This window comes from Limulus polyphemus, unplaced genomic scaffold (assembly GCF_000517525.1).
Source record: "Limulus polyphemus unplaced genomic scaffold, Limulus_polyphemus-2.1.2 Scaffold6390, whole genome shotgun sequence".
Classification (NCBI taxonomy): Eukaryota; Metazoa; Arthropoda; class Merostomata; order Xiphosura; family Limulidae; genus Limulus; species Limulus polyphemus.
In genome coordinates, this window is record NW_013672000.1 from 12,503 (window position 1) to 32,398 (window position 19,896).

The 19,896-nt window shown below is 34.2% G+C and overlaps 1 protein-coding gene across 1 annotated transcript; it reads left to right on the top strand.

The window, feature by feature from the left end:
• Positions 1-265: 265 nt before the first annotated feature.
• LOC106473670 (YY1-associated factor 2-like) lies at positions 266-19,666 on the top strand. Its single transcript, XM_013934348.2, has 4 exons — positions 266-506; positions 3,322-3,447; positions 16,637-16,783; positions 18,561-19,666. The coding sequence occupies exons 1-4, from the start codon at positions 475-477 to the stop codon at positions 18,781-18,783; spliced, it is 528 nt and encodes a 175-aa protein (XP_013789802.1). The 5' UTR covers positions 266-474; the 3' UTR covers positions 18,784-19,666.
• The last annotated feature ends 230 nt before the right edge of the window (positions 19,667-19,896 follow it).

The window sequence follows — 19,896 nt, forward strand, 5'->3', positions numbered from 1 at the left end:
TGAGAAAGTGTATGAATTGATGATCATCATAAAAGTATCTTATTAAATATAAATATATGTTAAACGATGTAAGCAAATTCTCAAATTAAATTATTTTTCTCCCAATATTATAAAATGTTCGGTGATTTGATTGTATTTGAGTTACTCAAAGTTACATGTACGATTAAAAAATAGTAACCCATAAATAAATGGCGGTAATCCTGGTGAGTATTAAAAGAACTCTCCGATGTTTGATTGTAGAACTATACTGAATTCTAGTTCCCTTCGTTTACCAGTAGAGTATCGTAACTTCATATTAGTGTTAGGACTAATTCGTATACTTAATAGATAGAACTAATAACAAACTGAGAAACTCTCTCATATTATCATACCACAAAGTATATAAAACTTTTGTTGATTTTAGATAGAGGTATCAAACGTTTCGTATAGATTTAAGATACAAAGTAACTGGTAAACTATTATTAGTTTTTAGTAATGGACTCTAACTCTAAGAAAAGCCCAAACAGGTAAAATCAGTTACCAACTCGTTTATTTTTTCCTTTTAACTTTTATATTTATAATTATATTACTATTTATATTATAAATTATACTATTTGTAGTCTTTACTACTTTAGTCTAGATTCTAAATCTAATTTCTTACGATAACATTTTAATGAGTAACTGTCATAAAGTATACTCGTTTGTGACGTGACAGAAATCTATTTTAAACATAATAAAAAGAAATAAGTGTAAAATGAAAATAATTGTTTGGGAAACATTTATGAAACCACATAAATGATGAAATATAAAATAGAACGTGTAAAAATTAATAAAGTAAAATATATTTACTTTGAACTTGAAACTGAGACAACATATGCAACTACCCACAGGCCAATAAATGCTGGGTTCTGTATAATACTGTGTATTAATATTGTCATTAGGATGAGTAAATAGTAATGATGAGCGGTGTTCATATCTTGTTTTCATTCTAGTGTTGTGTTTAATTATTGTTGTATACTGATATTTGTATGGAGCAGAAGAATGTTTTGGTTAATTAAAGTTTATAGTGATTGAAAGGTATTTTAATTTTTAGTATTGATAGAAAATTTGTTTCTATTGAAACAATCACGTACTGTAAATTTAGGTCCAACTGTGTTCATTGTATATTTTATAACAATTACAGAAAGTGGAATGCTTTAACATTTATATGCCGATACAGATGAATCAAAAAGTGATAGAATTTGTGAGCCTTGTATAATGTTAAACACATGGAAATGTGAAACAGAAATTATTCGCTTGTTATTTTTCTTTTTGAAGTGAGTTGTTTACTTTGATAGATATACATGTTGTTTTTTTTATGATGTATTTATACAGTTAGGTAGCTTGAAATATACCGTTTGATCATTTCACTGTCTGTGTTCGAAATTCATGGCATAAAAATATATGTATAATAATAATTTCATTATGTGAGATCTTTGATTGAATCATAATATAAGCTTGTAAATATTTTTCAAAAGGAAATAATATATGATGGATGTAAACAGCATGGTAAATAATAATGAAATAAATAGTTTAAATTTAATATTACAAAACAAAAAATCTGGTGACATTTTGGGAAGAACTTTTAATGTGAGGATACTGAAACAATTGAACAAGTTTGTATTGTAACACTTGAATGTGATTAATATTACACATGTAGTTGTTCTTGCTGTTATATTAAAACATTTTAATAAAATGAAACAAACATTAACACGTTTTTATCTAAGTACAAAAATGCTTCATTGTTAGTCCTTGTTTTGATGATTACTACAAACTTTCCATAATACATTGAAAACAACCAAGCTGAAAACTGAATCATTACACTTTATGTAACACTACCAGCAGATGTACAGCTCTTGTATACTTCAATGTTACAGCTACTGTTCTCCTTTACTTCCTACACTTGCCATTGAGAGAGCATGCTATGCTTATTCTAAGAGCCAGCACATGCAGACTGTTTCTGACATTAGAAGACGAAAAGCGGAAGACTTTCGAAACGTCGTTTTCTACATTTGTAGGTTTCTACAACAGGCAGTTGCTGTCCCTTTGAAACTTGGATTCATAAATAATAATAATTCAAAGTTTATGTAATAATTTTCATTCTAAGTTTTGAAATTTGTTTGTCCAAAGAAAACTTTACCGCACAGTTTATAAAGTGCCAGAAGTTAAATGTGCCATCAAAATAAACACTATGGAAACTGAGAAGAAACTTTGTTTCTATGTGATGATATAAGGGTTTAGTATGCTGTTGATTAGTTCTTTCAAGAGATATTGAGCCCTTAGTTAATAGTGAGGGTACCCAACTGTGGAAACAGTGCATTATAATTGGAAATGTAAGAAAAGTATATTTAATTTGCCGTATTGATGGCCAACTAGGTTATGATGTCCTGATACATACTTGATTATAAAATTCATTAATCATATGGAACATCAGTGGTAGACTTGACCCATACTTGATTATAGTGTTCATTGATCAAATGGAACATCAGTGGTAGACCTGACCCATACTTGAATGTATGGTTCATTAATCATCTGGAACATCAGTGGTAGACCTGACCCATACTTGATTATACAGTTCATTAATCATCTGGAACATCAGTGGTAGACTTGACCCATACTTGATTATAGTGTTCATTGATCAAATGGAACATCAGTGGTAGACTTGACCCATACTTGATTATAGTGTTCATTGATCAAATGGAACATCAGTGGTAGACTGACCCATACTTGATTATAGAGTTCATTAATCATATGGAACATCAGTGGTAGACCTGACCCATACTTGATTATAGAGTTCATTAATCATATGGAACATCAGTGGTAGACCTGACCCATACTTGATTATAGAGTTCATTAATCATATGGAACATCAGTGGTAGACTTGACCCATACTTGATTATAGAGTTCATTAATCATATGGAACATCAGTGGTAGACTTGACCCATACTTGATTATAGAGTTCATTAATCATCTGGAACATCAGTGGAAGACCTGACCCATACTTGATTATAAAGTTCATTGATCATATGGTGCTTGCTCTAACAAATAATAGATGAAATGTCAGATTTTATCGATCATAAGGTATACGATACATAATTACCTAACATTTGCTATGCTTAACAGAATCAAATCTTTAAGTCCAGAATAATGCACACAGTTTAAACTTAGTCATAGAACTAGCTGAATTTAAAATGTTGCTTTTGGCCATGTAAGTTATGGGTTGAAAGTTTATGCTGGTGCTAAACTTGATTTGTAATCTACATTTGGCAGTAAATTGTTCTGAATTATTTTCTTTTTCCATAGAAAACTTAGAAGACAGACCAATCTAGGAGATGAGAACTACTGGGATTGTAGTGTCTGCACGTATCGTAACTCTGCTGAAGCTTTTAAGTGTCTAATGTGTGATGTACGAAAAGGAACATCTACTCGGTATGTGTGTAATTATTCAGTTAATTTTAACAAATGTCAGTTATAAACTGAGTACTATTATGATGGCCTGTAATCTGTACAATAGTATTTTAAATGTCTTCAAAATGAAATAGCAAGTTGCAACTTCTGTCAGATGGAAAGCTTTTTTTATATTCAGTATAGTACCAGTGTTTTAATCTCTTTGTACTGCCTTAATGTAACAGCAGGAATATGACAAGGGCACCAATAATTTGATTGTTGTAAAAGTATGACTATGGCTAATTCCAGCACCTGGTGATAACTGGCTTTCCAATGTCCTCTATTTTCTTATTTATCACTAGTATTTGTTCAGGTGACCCTCTTCCTTATTTGGTCGAAGGAAAGAGTTTGTTTGTTACCCTTTTCAGGTTAGTCATTTGTAGTAGAAACCTTCTGAGTGACAGTCTGACTGTTTCAGATTTCACCGAGGAGATTTCTGTAAGTTTCCTTGGTGTGAGTGACAAACGTAAACACATAACAAACCTGAGCTCTTAGGAGAGACCTTGATTCCTGTGTCAAACATTTAAAAACTGGAGAGACCATGATATGTGTATCAAACATGACAAACCTGAAGTCTTAGGAGAGACCTTAATTCCTGTGTCATACATGTAAAAACCTGAATCTGTAGGAGAGACCATGATACCTGTGTCAAACATTTAAAAACTGGAGTGTATCAAACATGTACTCCTAGTAGAGATGTTGATATGTGTATCAAACATGTAAAAACTGGAGAGACCATGATATATGTATCAAACATGACAAACTTGAAGTCTTAGGAGAGACCTTAATTCCTGTGTCATACATGTAAAAACCTGAATCTGTAGGAGAGACCTTGATTCCTGTGTCAAACATTTAAAAACTGGAGAGACCATGATATGTGTATCAAACATGACAAACCTGAAGTCTTAGGAGAGACCTTAATTCCTGTGTCATACATGTAAAAACCTGAATCTGTAGGAGAGACCATGATACCTGTGTCAAACATTTAAAAACTGGAGTGTATCAAACATGTACTCCTAGTAGAGACGTTGATATGTGTATCAAACATGTAAAAACTGGAACTCCTGGGTAAGTACATCATTAATTACTTAATATTTATTAACTGCCCATCTGAGTAAAATCTTCTATCACCTTATTATTCCAATATTTTATAATTATGCCCTATTTTTCTTTAACTTTTCCCAAAAGTAGCCAATTTTTCTTTAACGTGTTATTGGAAAGCTTTCATTTATTGGTTGTTTTTTATATATCAGTTTTTTTGCTACATAATTTAAATTTTTGGTAAGCTTGTCCCCATTTTTAATACTCTTCTTGGAAGTGTTTTTTATTATTATTTCTGTATTTTATGTGTAGGTTTTAGTTCTTCTTTCTTTATGTTTTGTTAGTGTAACAAGTGCTACATTTGGAAGAGGATTTGTTGTTGGTTGAATCAGTTCTGTTTTTGATATTGTTTAATAGTTCACCATACAACTTTCTTAAATTGCTTATGATATCGAGGTGTCCATTAAGAGCTGATTCTGCTGAGATTGTTTCTACCATGCAAAACGATGATAATAGTGTTCGTGACTGGCCAATAAAAGGAAGATGAGTTTAAAAATTTTTATAGACTAAAGTTGTACATTTCTGGTATGGTCAATCACTTGGCAAGAGTAACTTTGGTTTAGATAGAACATTAGTGGTTCAGAAGAGAATGATTTTGACATGACTGTTGATAAGAGCCTTAAAGTGAATGTTCAGGGGCTGATAAAAAGAGCAAAAGGGGTTCTTTATTCTCTTATTTCACCATTTCTTATACTGGAACACTTTTTTTGTTCTTGAAATGAAACAAACTTTTTAAATTACATTTCTATTAATTTTGTAATTGTAGAGATGTTTTACTTGAGATATTAACCATCATGTTTCGTATGAGAGAGTAGCATATTAATTATTGACAACAAAACATGGTTTTGGTGGCTAAATTGAGACATATTTACATCTTGCTTCTGAACTATAACAACTTCCAATCAATATGGCAGCCCTTGTGGCTTCATGTCATACAGAAAACAGAATTACTGAGGTCCTGGAAATCCTTGAAAAGTTCAATTTCTGAATGGAAATATTATGGAAAATTTTGAAAGGTTTTGAAATTTAGACAATGAGCTGACCCAGAAATCTTAATGAAGGTTAAAGATAAGTAGTTTGAAAACATCAATTATCAACCAAACAGACTGTTTTTCCATGTATGCACATGCATGTTATTGTCTGACAAGGATATGATCACAATATTTTAACTGATCTGTTGAAACTGTGATTTAACATAAGTAGATATCTTTCTTTTTTTAATACTTACTAAGCATTGCAAGTTTGGCTATAAGATAATAAATGTTTCTATTAATAGCTAGCAGTTTTGCATAGTGTATTATATTGCATAAGGCTTCTGGGCATGTATGCATAGGCTATAAATCATTCCTATAAATCAGACACTGATGTGACTAAAGTGAGAATCTAACATAATTTAGTGTTAGTATGTATGCCTAATATGTTAACTGGATCTAGATTTAGTCTCTAAATCTGAGTCTACTTTATAAATTAATAGAAACAGGTAAATCAATATAGCTATGGGAATCTAATTAAGTCTGTATAGGCCTAACATTTAGTGATAAAGGCCTAATTGTTTGTGTGTGTGATATAAGAAGCAGATCGAGTTGTACGTGAAACAATTAGATCTATATAGAGCTATGTATAGACCTAACATTAAATCCAGTTTCTGATACGATCACTCAACTCCGTACACAGAAAGATATTATTCTCTTGAAGTTGCACTATTTTGCCTGAGAAACCTGCATGCCATCAACTCTGTGAAAACTCCCACTCAAACTTCACGTGAATTTGTGTTACTGCATGATGATGTATCACACAGCAAAACGCTCCAGCAATAGGAGTGTGACACACCATCTTGTGCAAATGTACCCTCGTACATGAAATTCCACATCCTTTTCCTCAGCACAGTCATGCAAAGACATGTTTATTTTTGCTTAGACTTGTTGATGTATTTTACTTCAAGAACTTTATGTTGGGTTATTAAACCTTTCAGTATGAATTCACAATTTGATGTGAATTCTTTTTTCTGCTTAAATGAGTACAATATCACTCACCAACGATATAGGAAGTTCTTTACCCATTGAGATTGTGACAGCCAGTGATTGTCCAATGTGTAATGTGGTCCATGTTACTGCCAGGACTCTCCTCTTCCATCCCTGCCACACTATTCCATTCACAGGAGTTTGAATCTGAAGTTGAGGTGAACAACATGAACAATTTTTCTCAACCTCCTGCTTTTGACTAGAGTATCTCCTTTTCTTCTGAGGAACATGTTTGATCCTTTTCAGGTTTTCTAGGAACTTGTTACCTAGGTATGTACCATTCTTTTTCTTTATAATGCTTCCCGATTTCTTTTACAAAATCTTTCCACTTTTGATTTATAGGTTTATTCCACACTTCCCTGATATTTCTGTTCATGTTTCATCCTTTCTAAAACAGATTCATTTTCACAAATTATGCCACATCCTCCACACCTGACAGTTCGTACCTAATTTCTTAACCCTACAAGATCTGATGCACTGTATAAATTCCTTTCTACACATGTCACAAAATGTTACTGAGTTACATTCAAAATTCAATTAAACCACTTTACTCTAAATATATGTTAATGAAAGTAGCATGATCAAGTTTCTTATAATTCAAAGTTTTATATTATTCCTTTATTTCAAAAGAAATCGCTAAAACAAGCAATTAAAACTTTGGTTTTGTTGTCACATAATGTGTGTACAGTTAACAATATTTTAGCTTGGGTTTCTTCTATTCCAGCTGTAGTGTACGTACAAGATTTGCCCAGATGATCAAATTATGCGTATACAGATTTATTACCTCTAACTAAATCAAATTCCAAGAACGCAGTTCCAACAAAGACATTATAAATCTTCTCCTGACCAGTAGCAGCCACACTCACTTTTAAAATTAGAAATGGGGCAGGGGTGTTTCTGGAGTTTAGTGCAGATCACACCACTGCATACTGATACATCACAATCTCCAAGTGGAACTTAGACACATATCACAATATCACATTGGTATATATATGTCTGTATTTATCAGAATTCCTACTCCTTCTGTGTCTGATGGTGGAGAAGATGATATTATTTAATATCCAACTGTGATATATTACTCACACACCCTACTCCCACAGTAAGGTAAGTGGCCCATAGTGTTGAGTTGTGGTTATGTAAGTGTCCATACTAATTGTATCCAATAAACTAAAATGAATACAGGGTGCTCTCCTCCCGTGACTGGCAAAGGGCCCTAAAGGATATCCAATATCTTGTTTGCAAGTACTTGGACAGTTTTGTACCTATTCTGCTCCATCTTACAACACAATTCATGCCTTTTGCCCTTTATAAACCTACTCGTGAGTAGAGTGTATCCTGGATGAGAGGAGATGTGGTATCCCACAGATGCCCCTGCCATATTGTGTCACACTCCATTGGCTTCCTTCAGACACTTGCTGAAGGAAGCTCATCTAGGTAAATTTTGAAATGGTCCTTCCTCCATCTCAACATTGGAGGCTAGCTTTTTATATATGGAGGTGAGTGATTGTATTGAAAATGAAAATTTTTCTTAATTGAAAACATATTTGTGATAGACACTCACCTCCGTACACATTCCCACTCATCATCCTTTATTTGTTGCGTTGTCAAAGAATAGGAGTTTCACCCGTGATTGTAGAGGGCACATTTGTACAAGGAGGTGTGTCATATTGATGGAGAGTTTTGCTGCATGATACGACATCATGTAACTCAAATTCACATTTCACAGTAAAGTTTGGTTGTAGTTTTCACGTGGCATGCAAGTTTCATAGGCAGATTATCATGACTTCAAGAGCTTTCTGTTTATAGGGGTATCTATAGGTAATACATTTTCAATTAAGGAAAATGTTATCTTTCCAAAGATTAAACAGGAAATTTATTCAACATTAGATCTAAAGGTGTCAATCCTTTTCAATGAAATCTGACAAATTTCGTGTAGGCTATCGTGTTTATACGTATAAATCTAAATAACAAACATGAACGAATTTTACTTTACTTTGAAGTTTTAACTTACTTGTACTTGCAGGATTCAGATATAGATCTAATAATAAATTGTATTTTTTCATTAAAATCTTTATTGCTGAAACATTTATTGAAGTAATATACGTCATTAAAACTTTAATAAATGTATGGGATGTCAAAAATATACTGGCATCTTCGTTTATTGGGAAATCAGGTTTTTGTGCACCAGTGCCAGAGTGTCACATGAATTATGTTATATACAGAGTATCAGTGTAAATCTGTTTGTCTATGTTTGCATCGCTTTACTAAGACCTGCTGTTAGCAAAAAATTTCTAAAATAATTCAAGGCTGAATCAAAATATGTGCCATCATATATGGCATCAGTCTAAAGGCAGTTTTATTCATGCTAAGCCTAGATCTATTTGTTTGTAGTAAGGAATTTTGTATGAAGTTCTAGGAATCCTGCTAAAACTGTCTTCAGATATCAAAACAATAATAGCAAAATTATTATGATGTATGCTAATAGTTATATATTATGATAAAATAAGGATTCTTAATGAATAAATTTACAATATTTAATAAAATAAATCTCACTAGAAACCTTCGTATAAATATTATTTAACAACTTCTACCAGATTTAAAACATTAACAGTATTACATGGTAATTTAATATCTTTAAATATAGAATATAATGTTTAAAGATCAACATAAAATAATGAAATGAACATTGTTTGTATGATCAGCTTATCACCATTCCTGAATGTGATCTTTCCTTGAGTCATCTGAGGAAGGTGGATACTCCCGATTGGAAGTTCCATCTTTCAAAACCATTCTTCTATTCCCATTTATACAGATGATCCAAATCATGTAACTATTTGGGCTCTGCCATGGTTTGTTGTGGCTCGATAGTTGCCCACTGGATCCCCTCTACCGTTTCTGTGTTCACTGCCAAGTTGTATGCCATTTCTCTTGCCCTGGATCATGTAGAAGCTATGCAGTACAAGAATTGTATTATTTACACAGACTCTCTTAGCTCTCTACTGGCCCTGAAATCACTTAACTGTAGTCCTCATCCTGTTCTCATTGATATTCAACAACAAATGGCCCTTCTGTTTCCATCCATTTTTTCTAGATACTTGGCTATGCCGGTATTTGCGAGAACGAGCTTGCTGACATCGCAGCCTAAGTCTGTTTGCTCTCGTGCCATCATGGCCATGCCTGTCTCATGTATGGACTACGGTCCTGTATTCAAGTTGTGGCTTTGTGCTAGTTGGCAGTCAACTTGGGGTGAGCAATGTCATAACAAGCTTTACCAGGTTAAACCTTCTGTTGTTCTCTGGTCATCTTGTTTCTGTAAGGATTGGAAGGTGGAAGATATCCTGGCTAGGTTGTTTATTGGCCACAGTTTTTTAACTCATTGTTTTCTTTTATCTGGTACTGAACCACCAATGTGTTACCTTTGTGACACTCAGGTCACAATAGCCCACATTTTACTGTTGTGCCATCGTTATGACTGTGAGCAGCTGCATCTTTTTTGACACATACTTTCTATGGGTTTACCCCTGACATTGGACAGTTTCATTAGCGATGGTGACACTGTCCAACTTGATTGTATTTTTAGATTTGTACGAGCCATTGGCCTCTTTAGTTCTATTTAAATCCTTTATCTGAATTTTGGACATTGCTTACTTCTAATCGATTTATTTTTACTTTTTTTAACAATTTTACTTGCACGGTTTTTATGGGTTGTTTGATACAGATAGCCTAGTTGATTTGCACTAAAAAATGCCAAACTACAATAACAACAACAACATCCTTACTTTATTCTCCCCCTCCCCAACATACCTCTCATGTTTGAAGAGGTATATTTCAGTCTGTTTTACATATGCTACTGATAGTCTGAGAAGGTATATTTCAGTTTGTGTTGACACATGCTTCTGATGACTTTGGCAACCTTGATAACCTGTGAGATGGTTAAACTTAGTCTATAGAGACTTCAGCTACTAGAATATAGTCCATACAGTACTCCAACTAGTAACCATTTTAGTTGCCTGTGGGCAACTACTTTGTGCTGTTTTTTACATGTGCACTTTTTTCAGTGTTTTACAACATTTACTAATGTTTTTGTTTTTCAAATGCCATCAGGCCCACATTTAAAATAATAGAGCTCCTTAATCTGTCCATGTAGATCATTGCTATTTGGTTGCTATGGGAAACTGAGATCCACAGTACATTAGATGAAGTATAGCACATGGTTGCTTACCAGGGTGAAAACTATGAGTTTCTATAATAACATTCAATATACAGCAAATATACTGTCTTTTATTAATTGAAATTGTATTATAGAGGTTCAAATTCTGATCGACAATAACCCATGACAACAATCTATGTGTTCTGAACATGTTAAACAAAAAGTTCACAACAGGAGATTTATACCATTATGGTGACAACAGTTCAGCTGGTTAGTTCAGGAAATGGGTAACTTACAGTAGCTGTTGTAGGCAAGCACGTTTGCTGGTTGCCAGGAGGACTGATTTTATTACAGTCTGCAGCTCTTTTGAGAAAGAATCACCAATTAAACGTGAAAGGCATGCAAAGGCACAGCAGTATATTTCAGGAAAGCAAATGCAGTCTGAAGAAGAAAGAATTCTGATCTAGTTTTGATAAAATAGCAATACATAACAAAATGTTATACTTATTGCAAAGGAAGGGCTCACTTTCCCAAAGTACTGCAGGATTTTGGAGCTTGAAAAACAGAGTCAGTGGTGACAATGTTTATGCTAATGCCATGAAATATGGTGAAATGATTAGTACAATTAGTGGACAAATGCAAAATATACTTAAAACACAACTCTTCAAGAGCAATTATTTTTCCTTTATGGTGGATGGGTCCACTGATGTCTCTGGTTCAGAGTAGGGAAAGCTGAGAAATCACTCATCAAAAAATCAAACAGTTCAACTAGTACATGCAAGTTGTACGATTTACATTTTTTTTTCCGATACCGGACTTACCACCTCTCACAAGATTAGCTATTCTCCTTCAGTGCTGCCCTCTACAGGCAAACTTCTTCTTTACGCATGCCACAGGCTTTTTTGCCCCCTGTTGGAATTACTATATACCAACATGTTTTTCATGTAAATCATCATGCATCATCTCTTAACTAATAGTAGCATGATATGCTCACATGTTGCATGTGACTTCCTCTACACTCCTCTGCCGAATCTTTAATTCTCATTTGGCAGCATTTGAGTTAAGAAGTACTCTTTCCAGTTTGACAATTTTTTTCACATGAAGTGGTTCCTTTTGACTTTATTTTATTTTAGTTTCTTCTTGTCGCTTTGTTTCTGCACTCAACTTTGGTGAACCTTTACTTGTGATATAAATTCCAAAGTTCACATTATCACTTCAGGGGTCACACCAATGGCCAGTATATTTTCTTAAGCCTCAGGTGTGGGCAACCCAATGGTGAATGTCTTTGCTTTTACACGTCAGGAGATTGAGTGCTACGTGGGTCAACCTTTGTCCCCTGACATCACCCAGGCTCCTCCTCAGTCAGCTAATCTTGTTCAGAATAATGAGGACTTTGATCATCTTTTTTTCTGCCTCCTGAGTTTGCTCTTTCTTCCCATTTGCAGCCTGGAGAATCACCTAGGCCTAATTCAGTCTTTACGAATTTTGTGTCTCAGGGTTGTGATGTTTTGTCCCTTTCTCCTTTCTCCTTCCTCTTATTCCCCTCGTCCTTCCTTGTCACATGAACAAGCTTCCCGACCATATTTAGTTATTCCTTCCTCCCCTGATATTCAGGTACATGCAGATCAATTTGTCTCACAATTAAATGAGGAGATCAACATGCTGCACCCCCTAAGGACTGTTTGCCCTTTCATGCAGACTATCCATTTTTAGATCAGCAATTGTTAGGTGTTCATTATTACCTATTTGAGGAGTGGCTCCCAAATCCAATGTTAGTCTTATCCATGCCCAATATTCTTGCCTACATCTTACCCTAACCGAACTCTTATGATACCTTTCTTCCATACATCAAAAGCTCTCCACAGAAATCCTGAGGGGTTTCCTGCAGATACCCTTTTACACTTCTCTCCTCCACTTTAGCCCACATCTCATCTTCGGCTCTGTTGTTACATTTGTGGTTTATTTGTTGTTGGGACCTTATTTGTCTGGACATAGTTTTGACTCAATTTATCCTCAACATATCTTAGGGACTTATGTCTTGCAACTTTTCTGAAATGTTATGTTTTTGATATAGTTCCAGAAACTATCAAGCCTCAGGTGACATCAGTCTGTCAGCATTTAACCCTTACAAATTTTGTAACCCATTTGTCTTGGTTGGAGCCTCATATGCCACCAATTCCCACTCCTTCTAATCAGGGTACTTTTTATTAATTTCCTCAACGATGCAACCCTCGTTGCCAACAGCACTGGTGACTACCCTGTGGGTTCGGGTCCAGTGGGTGCTCGACTATTAGTTTCTTTCTCAATGGCGTCTCTTCATGGATTTTATCCAGTTTCTTTTTCCACCTCCCTTTTCTCCTTGCCATTTCATTTCCTCCTCCTTGAGATCCCGTGATCTACTAGTGTCTGTCTGAAGCAGTTTGAGAATTGCTTTTGCAGTGGGGAATCGAACCAGTTCACCATCTTTCCAGGCATTTTTATTCCCATCTTTTTGTTGTCCCCAAGAAAACCAGGGATTGGAGGCTGGTCGTCAATTTATCTTGCCTCCATTGCTTCATCGTATTCTCCAAGTTCACCATGGAGGCTTTTCTCACCTTGAGATGGGCATTTTCTCCAGGGTTGTGGATGACGAATATGGATGTATCCAACACTTACCTCCACATCCCGATAGCACATTGGTCTCAATTTTGGAGTTGAGCTGTCGCCTTACTTCATGATGTGGCCTCCAGAGGAGTTGAGCCATCACCATACTGGATGATGTGGCCTCCAGAGGAGTTGAGCCGTCACCATACTTGATGAGTGGCTTCCAGAGAAGTTGAATCATCACCATACTGGATGACGGGGCCTCCTGACACCATTTACACAACCACTGGAGTAGAGCATCCTGATTACATATACACAAATACTAGAGTTGAGCTATCACCTTACTGGATGATGTGGCCTCCAGATACCATTTACACAACTACGGGAGTTGAGCTGTCCCCTTGCTGGATGACATGGTCTCCTGATACTATTTACTCACACGTGGGAGTTGAGCTGTCCCCTTGCTGGATGACATGGTCTCCTGATACTATTTACTCACACGTGGGAATTGAACTGTCCCCTTGCTGGATGACATGGTCTCCTGATACTATTTACTCACACGTGGGAGTTGAGCTGTGCCCTTGATGGTTGACGTAGCCTCTTGATACCATTTACATAAACACTTGAGTTGAGCCGTTGAAATTGCAGTTCGCTTCTTCGATTCGGAGATCTCAACCTATCCGCACATAGATGTCGGTACCTTGCTAAGAGATTTTGGATTGAAGGAGATGCTGTGTATACCATTTTGATGGTATGCATGTATTTTGTTTAACATGACAATTTTTGTTTAAGTAAAGATCAATTTTCCATGTGAATGATATTTAATGATTGCTATTCAAACATTGATAAATAGTTTCTGTTAACAAGAGAAAGAAATCTGACACTGCTTGAACTTGAATGCATCCTGTTGAACCTTCAAATGTTTAAAACCAATTGTCAAATTCCTGGCTAGTGTATGCACTTCAAAACCTTTCAACATACCTGTAACTCCAATGTTTTATTCTTCAAACTAAATTAGTCTATATTATATAGTCACATTTCAAATTCATGCTGTTGTAAGTGCACTAACCTTATTTGATTTTGAAATAGTACATTGTATTGTTTTAACATTATGCTTCAAGATATATAAGTAACATAGTAAATGGATTTAAGTGTATAGTAAATACAATTAAATATTGATTTTATTAATATTGATTAAAATATTGTAATGATGTAGTTTGTAATCTCTGCAAACCTATTTTTTTCATAAGCAGTTATTAGTGGTTTTTTTTAATACCTTTTAATTATTAACTAAGAACATTGCTATCAATATTATTCAAATTGAAATTCCCATGTTAACATTTGAGAAGTTTGCCACTGGGTATACATGTAACATAAAAAAAAAACTTGGTTAATTACAATCCTTTACATTTCAGGTGTAAAAAGCAGCTTTTCAGAAACTTGAAATAACAAAGAAGCAGTGGAACTAAAAACAGTTGGATTTGTATCTGAAGGAGCAAATGTTAACATGGGCATACAAAATCTGGAGCTTATTCTAAATTGAAAGAGGAATCTCCTCACACATTTGTTATACTCAATGTGCAGAAAAAGTGTGAATGTGTAGAAAGGGTCTATGACACGCTTCATCTGAAACACTGTAAAGTCTGCAAGGAGATGGAGATACTAGGAGAACATGGGGTCATCATCAAAAGCCTGCTTAAATGAAAAGCATCTGTTAGCTTTCTCATAGGAGGAAACAAGTATATTCTAACCTGGTGATATGAAAGACCCACCAGCTCAATATATTGTATTGTACTTACACATGGAACATTTAGCTAAAACAAATAAGGAGGCATCCATCACAGGCCATGCAAAGTAAGTCACAAAAAACATGGAGAACATGCAGTTTGTCTCTTCCTGTCCAAATCCAAAATAATCAGTTCATTAAATATGATTTTATGAGGGAAGACCTTTCTTCCCTAAAGCTGTTTCATAATCAAAAGAGATCATTGCTACTAAAAAGAAGCCTGAAGACAAACACATTTCCAGGAGTTTTTAATTTGTACAGCTTCAAAAATATTCAATTCCTTCAAAGTGTCCGACCATGATTCATTGTAAAATAATGATAATATCGTGTTTGGTACGGAGAGGACAGTCATACTTTCCTTACTGACCTGTGCTGAAAGAAAATTGCTGTGACATCACTCAAATTCTGATCCAGTGGAAGAGTGTCATAACTCTAATAAACAATGAATTCTGATACAATAGTGTATGGGAGATCATGTAGACCAAGCATCCTTATACATTGTCGTCTTGCCAGTTTCTACTGCACAATGTGAAAGGGTACTTTCTGCCCAAGACCAAATAAAGAGTGACCACTGCTCATGCCATTCGGTATAAGTCATCAAACATCTTGTGAGAATTTCTTCACAAAATCTCAGACTGTATCATTTTAACCCAGAAAAAGCTTTTGATCTTTAGCTTAGCAGTGAAAAGAGGATAATTCAGTACAGGCAGTGGCCTGCAGATATGGATGTTCTGATTAACCTTAGTGAATTAGTCTAAAATAGACACCAAATAGAAAATGACTAAACAATCACATAAAATATGGACACAAAGCAATGACTCTTGCAAATATTACTTTGTCGATGAAACTGAAGAAATAGGATGTAAATGAAGAACATTAATCTTCACCACTGTATTAATGAATTCACAAGCTAGTTTTGGACTGCCTTTATTTAAAAAATAATTTCTTTTTCTGTGCTGAAAAAATCATATTAATTATTGCAGTATCTGTATATATGGAGAAAAAGCATGCTTCGAGTTGCACATTGTTGTTTGTTTTTGAGATTTATACCTTAATACTATATTATTTTGAATTGTAGTTTGTATTTATAACATATTAAATTTCAATGCAGTTATAAGTCAGCTGGCTCCTAAGATATAAAAGCTTACTAGGAGTGCTGCCAAAGAACTCTTAGTAACCTTGACAACCTGTGTAATAGTTAGTACAGAATGATTCAGGTAACACCACAAGAGATTGTGAAATGTAACTAAAATAAGCCGAGTTCACTTTATAATATAGAATTATATTTTTTGTGGCTTATCTGTGAGGAAGTCTTACAGTACCTGTATAAATTCAGCATCCACATTACATAATATTGTGTTATAACTATTCGTTGTAGTTAATTAAGTTTTTTTGCGTAGAATTTGATCTTATATAAAAAACATTAAGAATATGAAGTTTTACTACAGAAAATTTCTTTATCCAGACTTTTAAAGAATCACCTCTTGATAGACCAATACTGTTTTAAAGGAACTATGCTTTATTTTCCAGAAAACCACGAATCAACCCTCAACTAGTTTCTCAGCAGGTTGTCCAACATTACGCTCAACCCCAAGCTAAACAGAAGATTCTTGCAAAATTGGAGAAAAAACTTTCAGATTCTCCTTCTCTAGAAACTCTACAAAAGAAGCGTCAGAGGCGAGTAAAATTAGATTTTTTTTGTACTTTTATATGTCCTACATAGGTACGTTTTGATCCTCCTTTAGGAATAATGTCTGTTTTAATAGGATTTCTTTCTTATAGATATCGGTTGCACATTTAATCTGACATTAGTCTGATATCTGAAGGAAAAAAAATCAAAAATGAGGGCAATATCTATAATTTACTATGAAGCTAACTTTTTCACTATTTGGCAAGAGACTTTTTTTTACCCACTGCTCTGGATAAAACTTATATCCACATTAATATGTATTGTTTTACATACAAAATACATTATAAATGAGAATTGTACACTAAATACCCATACTGTTGGCCAGTACATTTATCTAAAAATCATAAATAGTATTCAACGCTAAACTGGTACACAATGAAAAACATTTTATTTAGGCCTATCTATGGCCTTCAAAAATTTGACGACTCTACATGTTTTGACGTTACAACGTCATCTTCACGTTGAAACACAGGGTTGAAAATCTAGTATAATGTAGCTCTGTGAGCCTAAACATAGGGTGTAAAATGTAGCTCTTAAAGCATAAACACAGGGTTGAAAATCTAGCATAACGTAGTTCTGTGAGCTTAAACATAGGGTGTAAAATGTAGCTCTGTGAGCCTAAACATTGGGTGTAAAATGTGGCTCTGTAAGCCTAAACATTGGGTGTAAAATGTGGCTCTGTAAGCCTAAACACAGGGTTGAAAATCTAGTATAATGTAGTTTTGTGAGCCTAAACATAGGGTGTAAAATGTAGCTCTGTGAGCCTAAACATTGGGTGTAAAATGTGGCTCTGTGAGCCTAAACATTGGGTGTAAAATGTAGCTCTGTAAGCCTAAACACAGGGTGTAAAATGTAGTTCTGTAAGCCTAACCACAGGGTGTAAAATGTAGTTCTGTAAGCCTAACCACAGGGTGTAAAATGTAGTTCTGTAAGCCTAACCACAGGGTGTAAAATGTAGTTCTGTAAGCCTAAACACAGGGTTGAAAATCTAGCAAGATATAGTCCTGTGAATCTAAGCTCAGGGTTGAAACTCTAGTGAGATGTAGTTCTGTGAATCTAAGCTCAGGGTTGAAACTCTAGTGAGATGTAGTTCTGTGAGCTTAAACACAGGGTTGAAATTCTAGCAAAATGTACTTCTGTGAACCTAAATACAGGGTTGAAAATCTAGGAAAAAGAAGTAACCTTCTCTGTGTTAGAGACAACTTGATTGGACTGAAAATATTTCAGAAAATATGTATTAAGTTTAAATGTTTTACTTCAGTATAAACTATTTTGATATGCTTTTAACCTTAACAACAGCTATGATCATAGCCAACATAATTAACATTGTGTTTGTATCAGATAATATCTGTGTTCAATACTTGATAGAAACGAATAAAAACCCTATAATCCGAGCGCTTTTGAAAGGTGGACCTTTCTTCTTCGGGGGCAAACTGGGAAGAGTTATAGGGTTTTATACAAGACTTCTCGAATCTACATGTTTTTCTAACATCATGAATGTGTTTGATGCTTCTTATCCTTAACATTATCTTCTCATATTCTTATATATAAATTTTAAAACATTTTATGCACATAAGTATTGAAATAGTTGTGATGTTTTACTGACTGTAATGAAGTACGAACATTTATAATGTATACTTGAGTTAGAAGTTAGTGTAATTAATATTTTGGCAATATGAAATGAATAAAAATTTAAACATATATTAGTCTAAATATTCTAAAAGGTTGTTAATTTGTATTTTTCTATCTTCTTTTTTTTAACAGGCCAAGATTAAAGAATGTTGACCGAAGTAATGCTCAACAAAGAGCAGTAACTGTAAACAATGTCACCGTGATAATCACAGAATTTCTACCCAAACATAAAGTGTCATCGGATCCTAGTGGAAGATTGTTGAGCAGTAATGATGGTGGTAACCTTTCAGATTCCACCAATCACAGTGATGTTAAAATTGGGAAATTCCACTCGTCTAGATCAGAATGTGGATAATTATCTATTTATAGAAAATCTTTTATTTTATTGTTATAGTTCAAGTTTTTTATCTTTAGTCCATTCAGAAGTGTGTATGAAAGTGTATTATGCATGCATACTGTGAGTGTTAATGTACGTATTGGTGTTAATATTTTATGTAATTCAGAATATTCCACGTTCCATATAAAGTTATCAGATTCTTCATTTTCTCATCACAAAATCATGATTTTTTTTATAAACATAGTAATTTTAATGCTAATGTTTAACACAATCTGTTTCTGTGTCTCCGAAAACAGTTTTTTTAATCTCAATGTCATGGTGAATATTTTTTGTTTTTTTTTACTCTTATGTTAATCTGGAGAATTGTCTGAGAACACTGCCCTTACCATGCTACCCATATTTTCCTACAATGCCACTTTTAAGACTGATACTTGAACACCGACAGCACCATGCTACCCAGTGCTAACAGTTTTTTAATCTCAATGTCATGGTGAACAGTTTTTTTTTACTCTTATGTTAATCTGGAGAATTATCTGAGAACACTGCCCTTACCATGCTACCCATATTTTCTCATCCATATCATTTTGAACATTGTCTGTTCTCTGTCTTTGATAACGTACTGTTTTACCACTGTTGTTTGTTAAAATACTATTTTAAACCTTGTTTTTGTAAGCTACACCTATTTCATTTACCCATGCTTCTTATAGCTGATTTTTAAAGAAAGATAACTTAATATCATCAGGGTTTGAAGTGTTTTTTTTTCAGGTTGTGTATTGTTCTTTTACCTTTTTAAATTATAATGTTTTCTTATTCTTGGATTGATTCTGTTGGTTCTGCTTGTGTCTTGCATCAACTAATATAGGTGTATGTAATTTCATTTGTAATTATAGAATCTTAGTGATGCAATTGTTCTGACTTGTTATATTTTTATTCTTAAAATATTCCATGCTGAACAGGGAAAATGTTCAACACAACAGTCATATTGATAGTAAACAGCAGCAGTTCAGTATGTTTCTCACTTTTTACACCATATTGAGAGTAAACAGGAGCAATTCGATATGTTTCTCACTTTTTCTGCTCCTGTTTACTATCAATAATGTGTATGGTGTAAAAAGTGAGAAACATATTGAA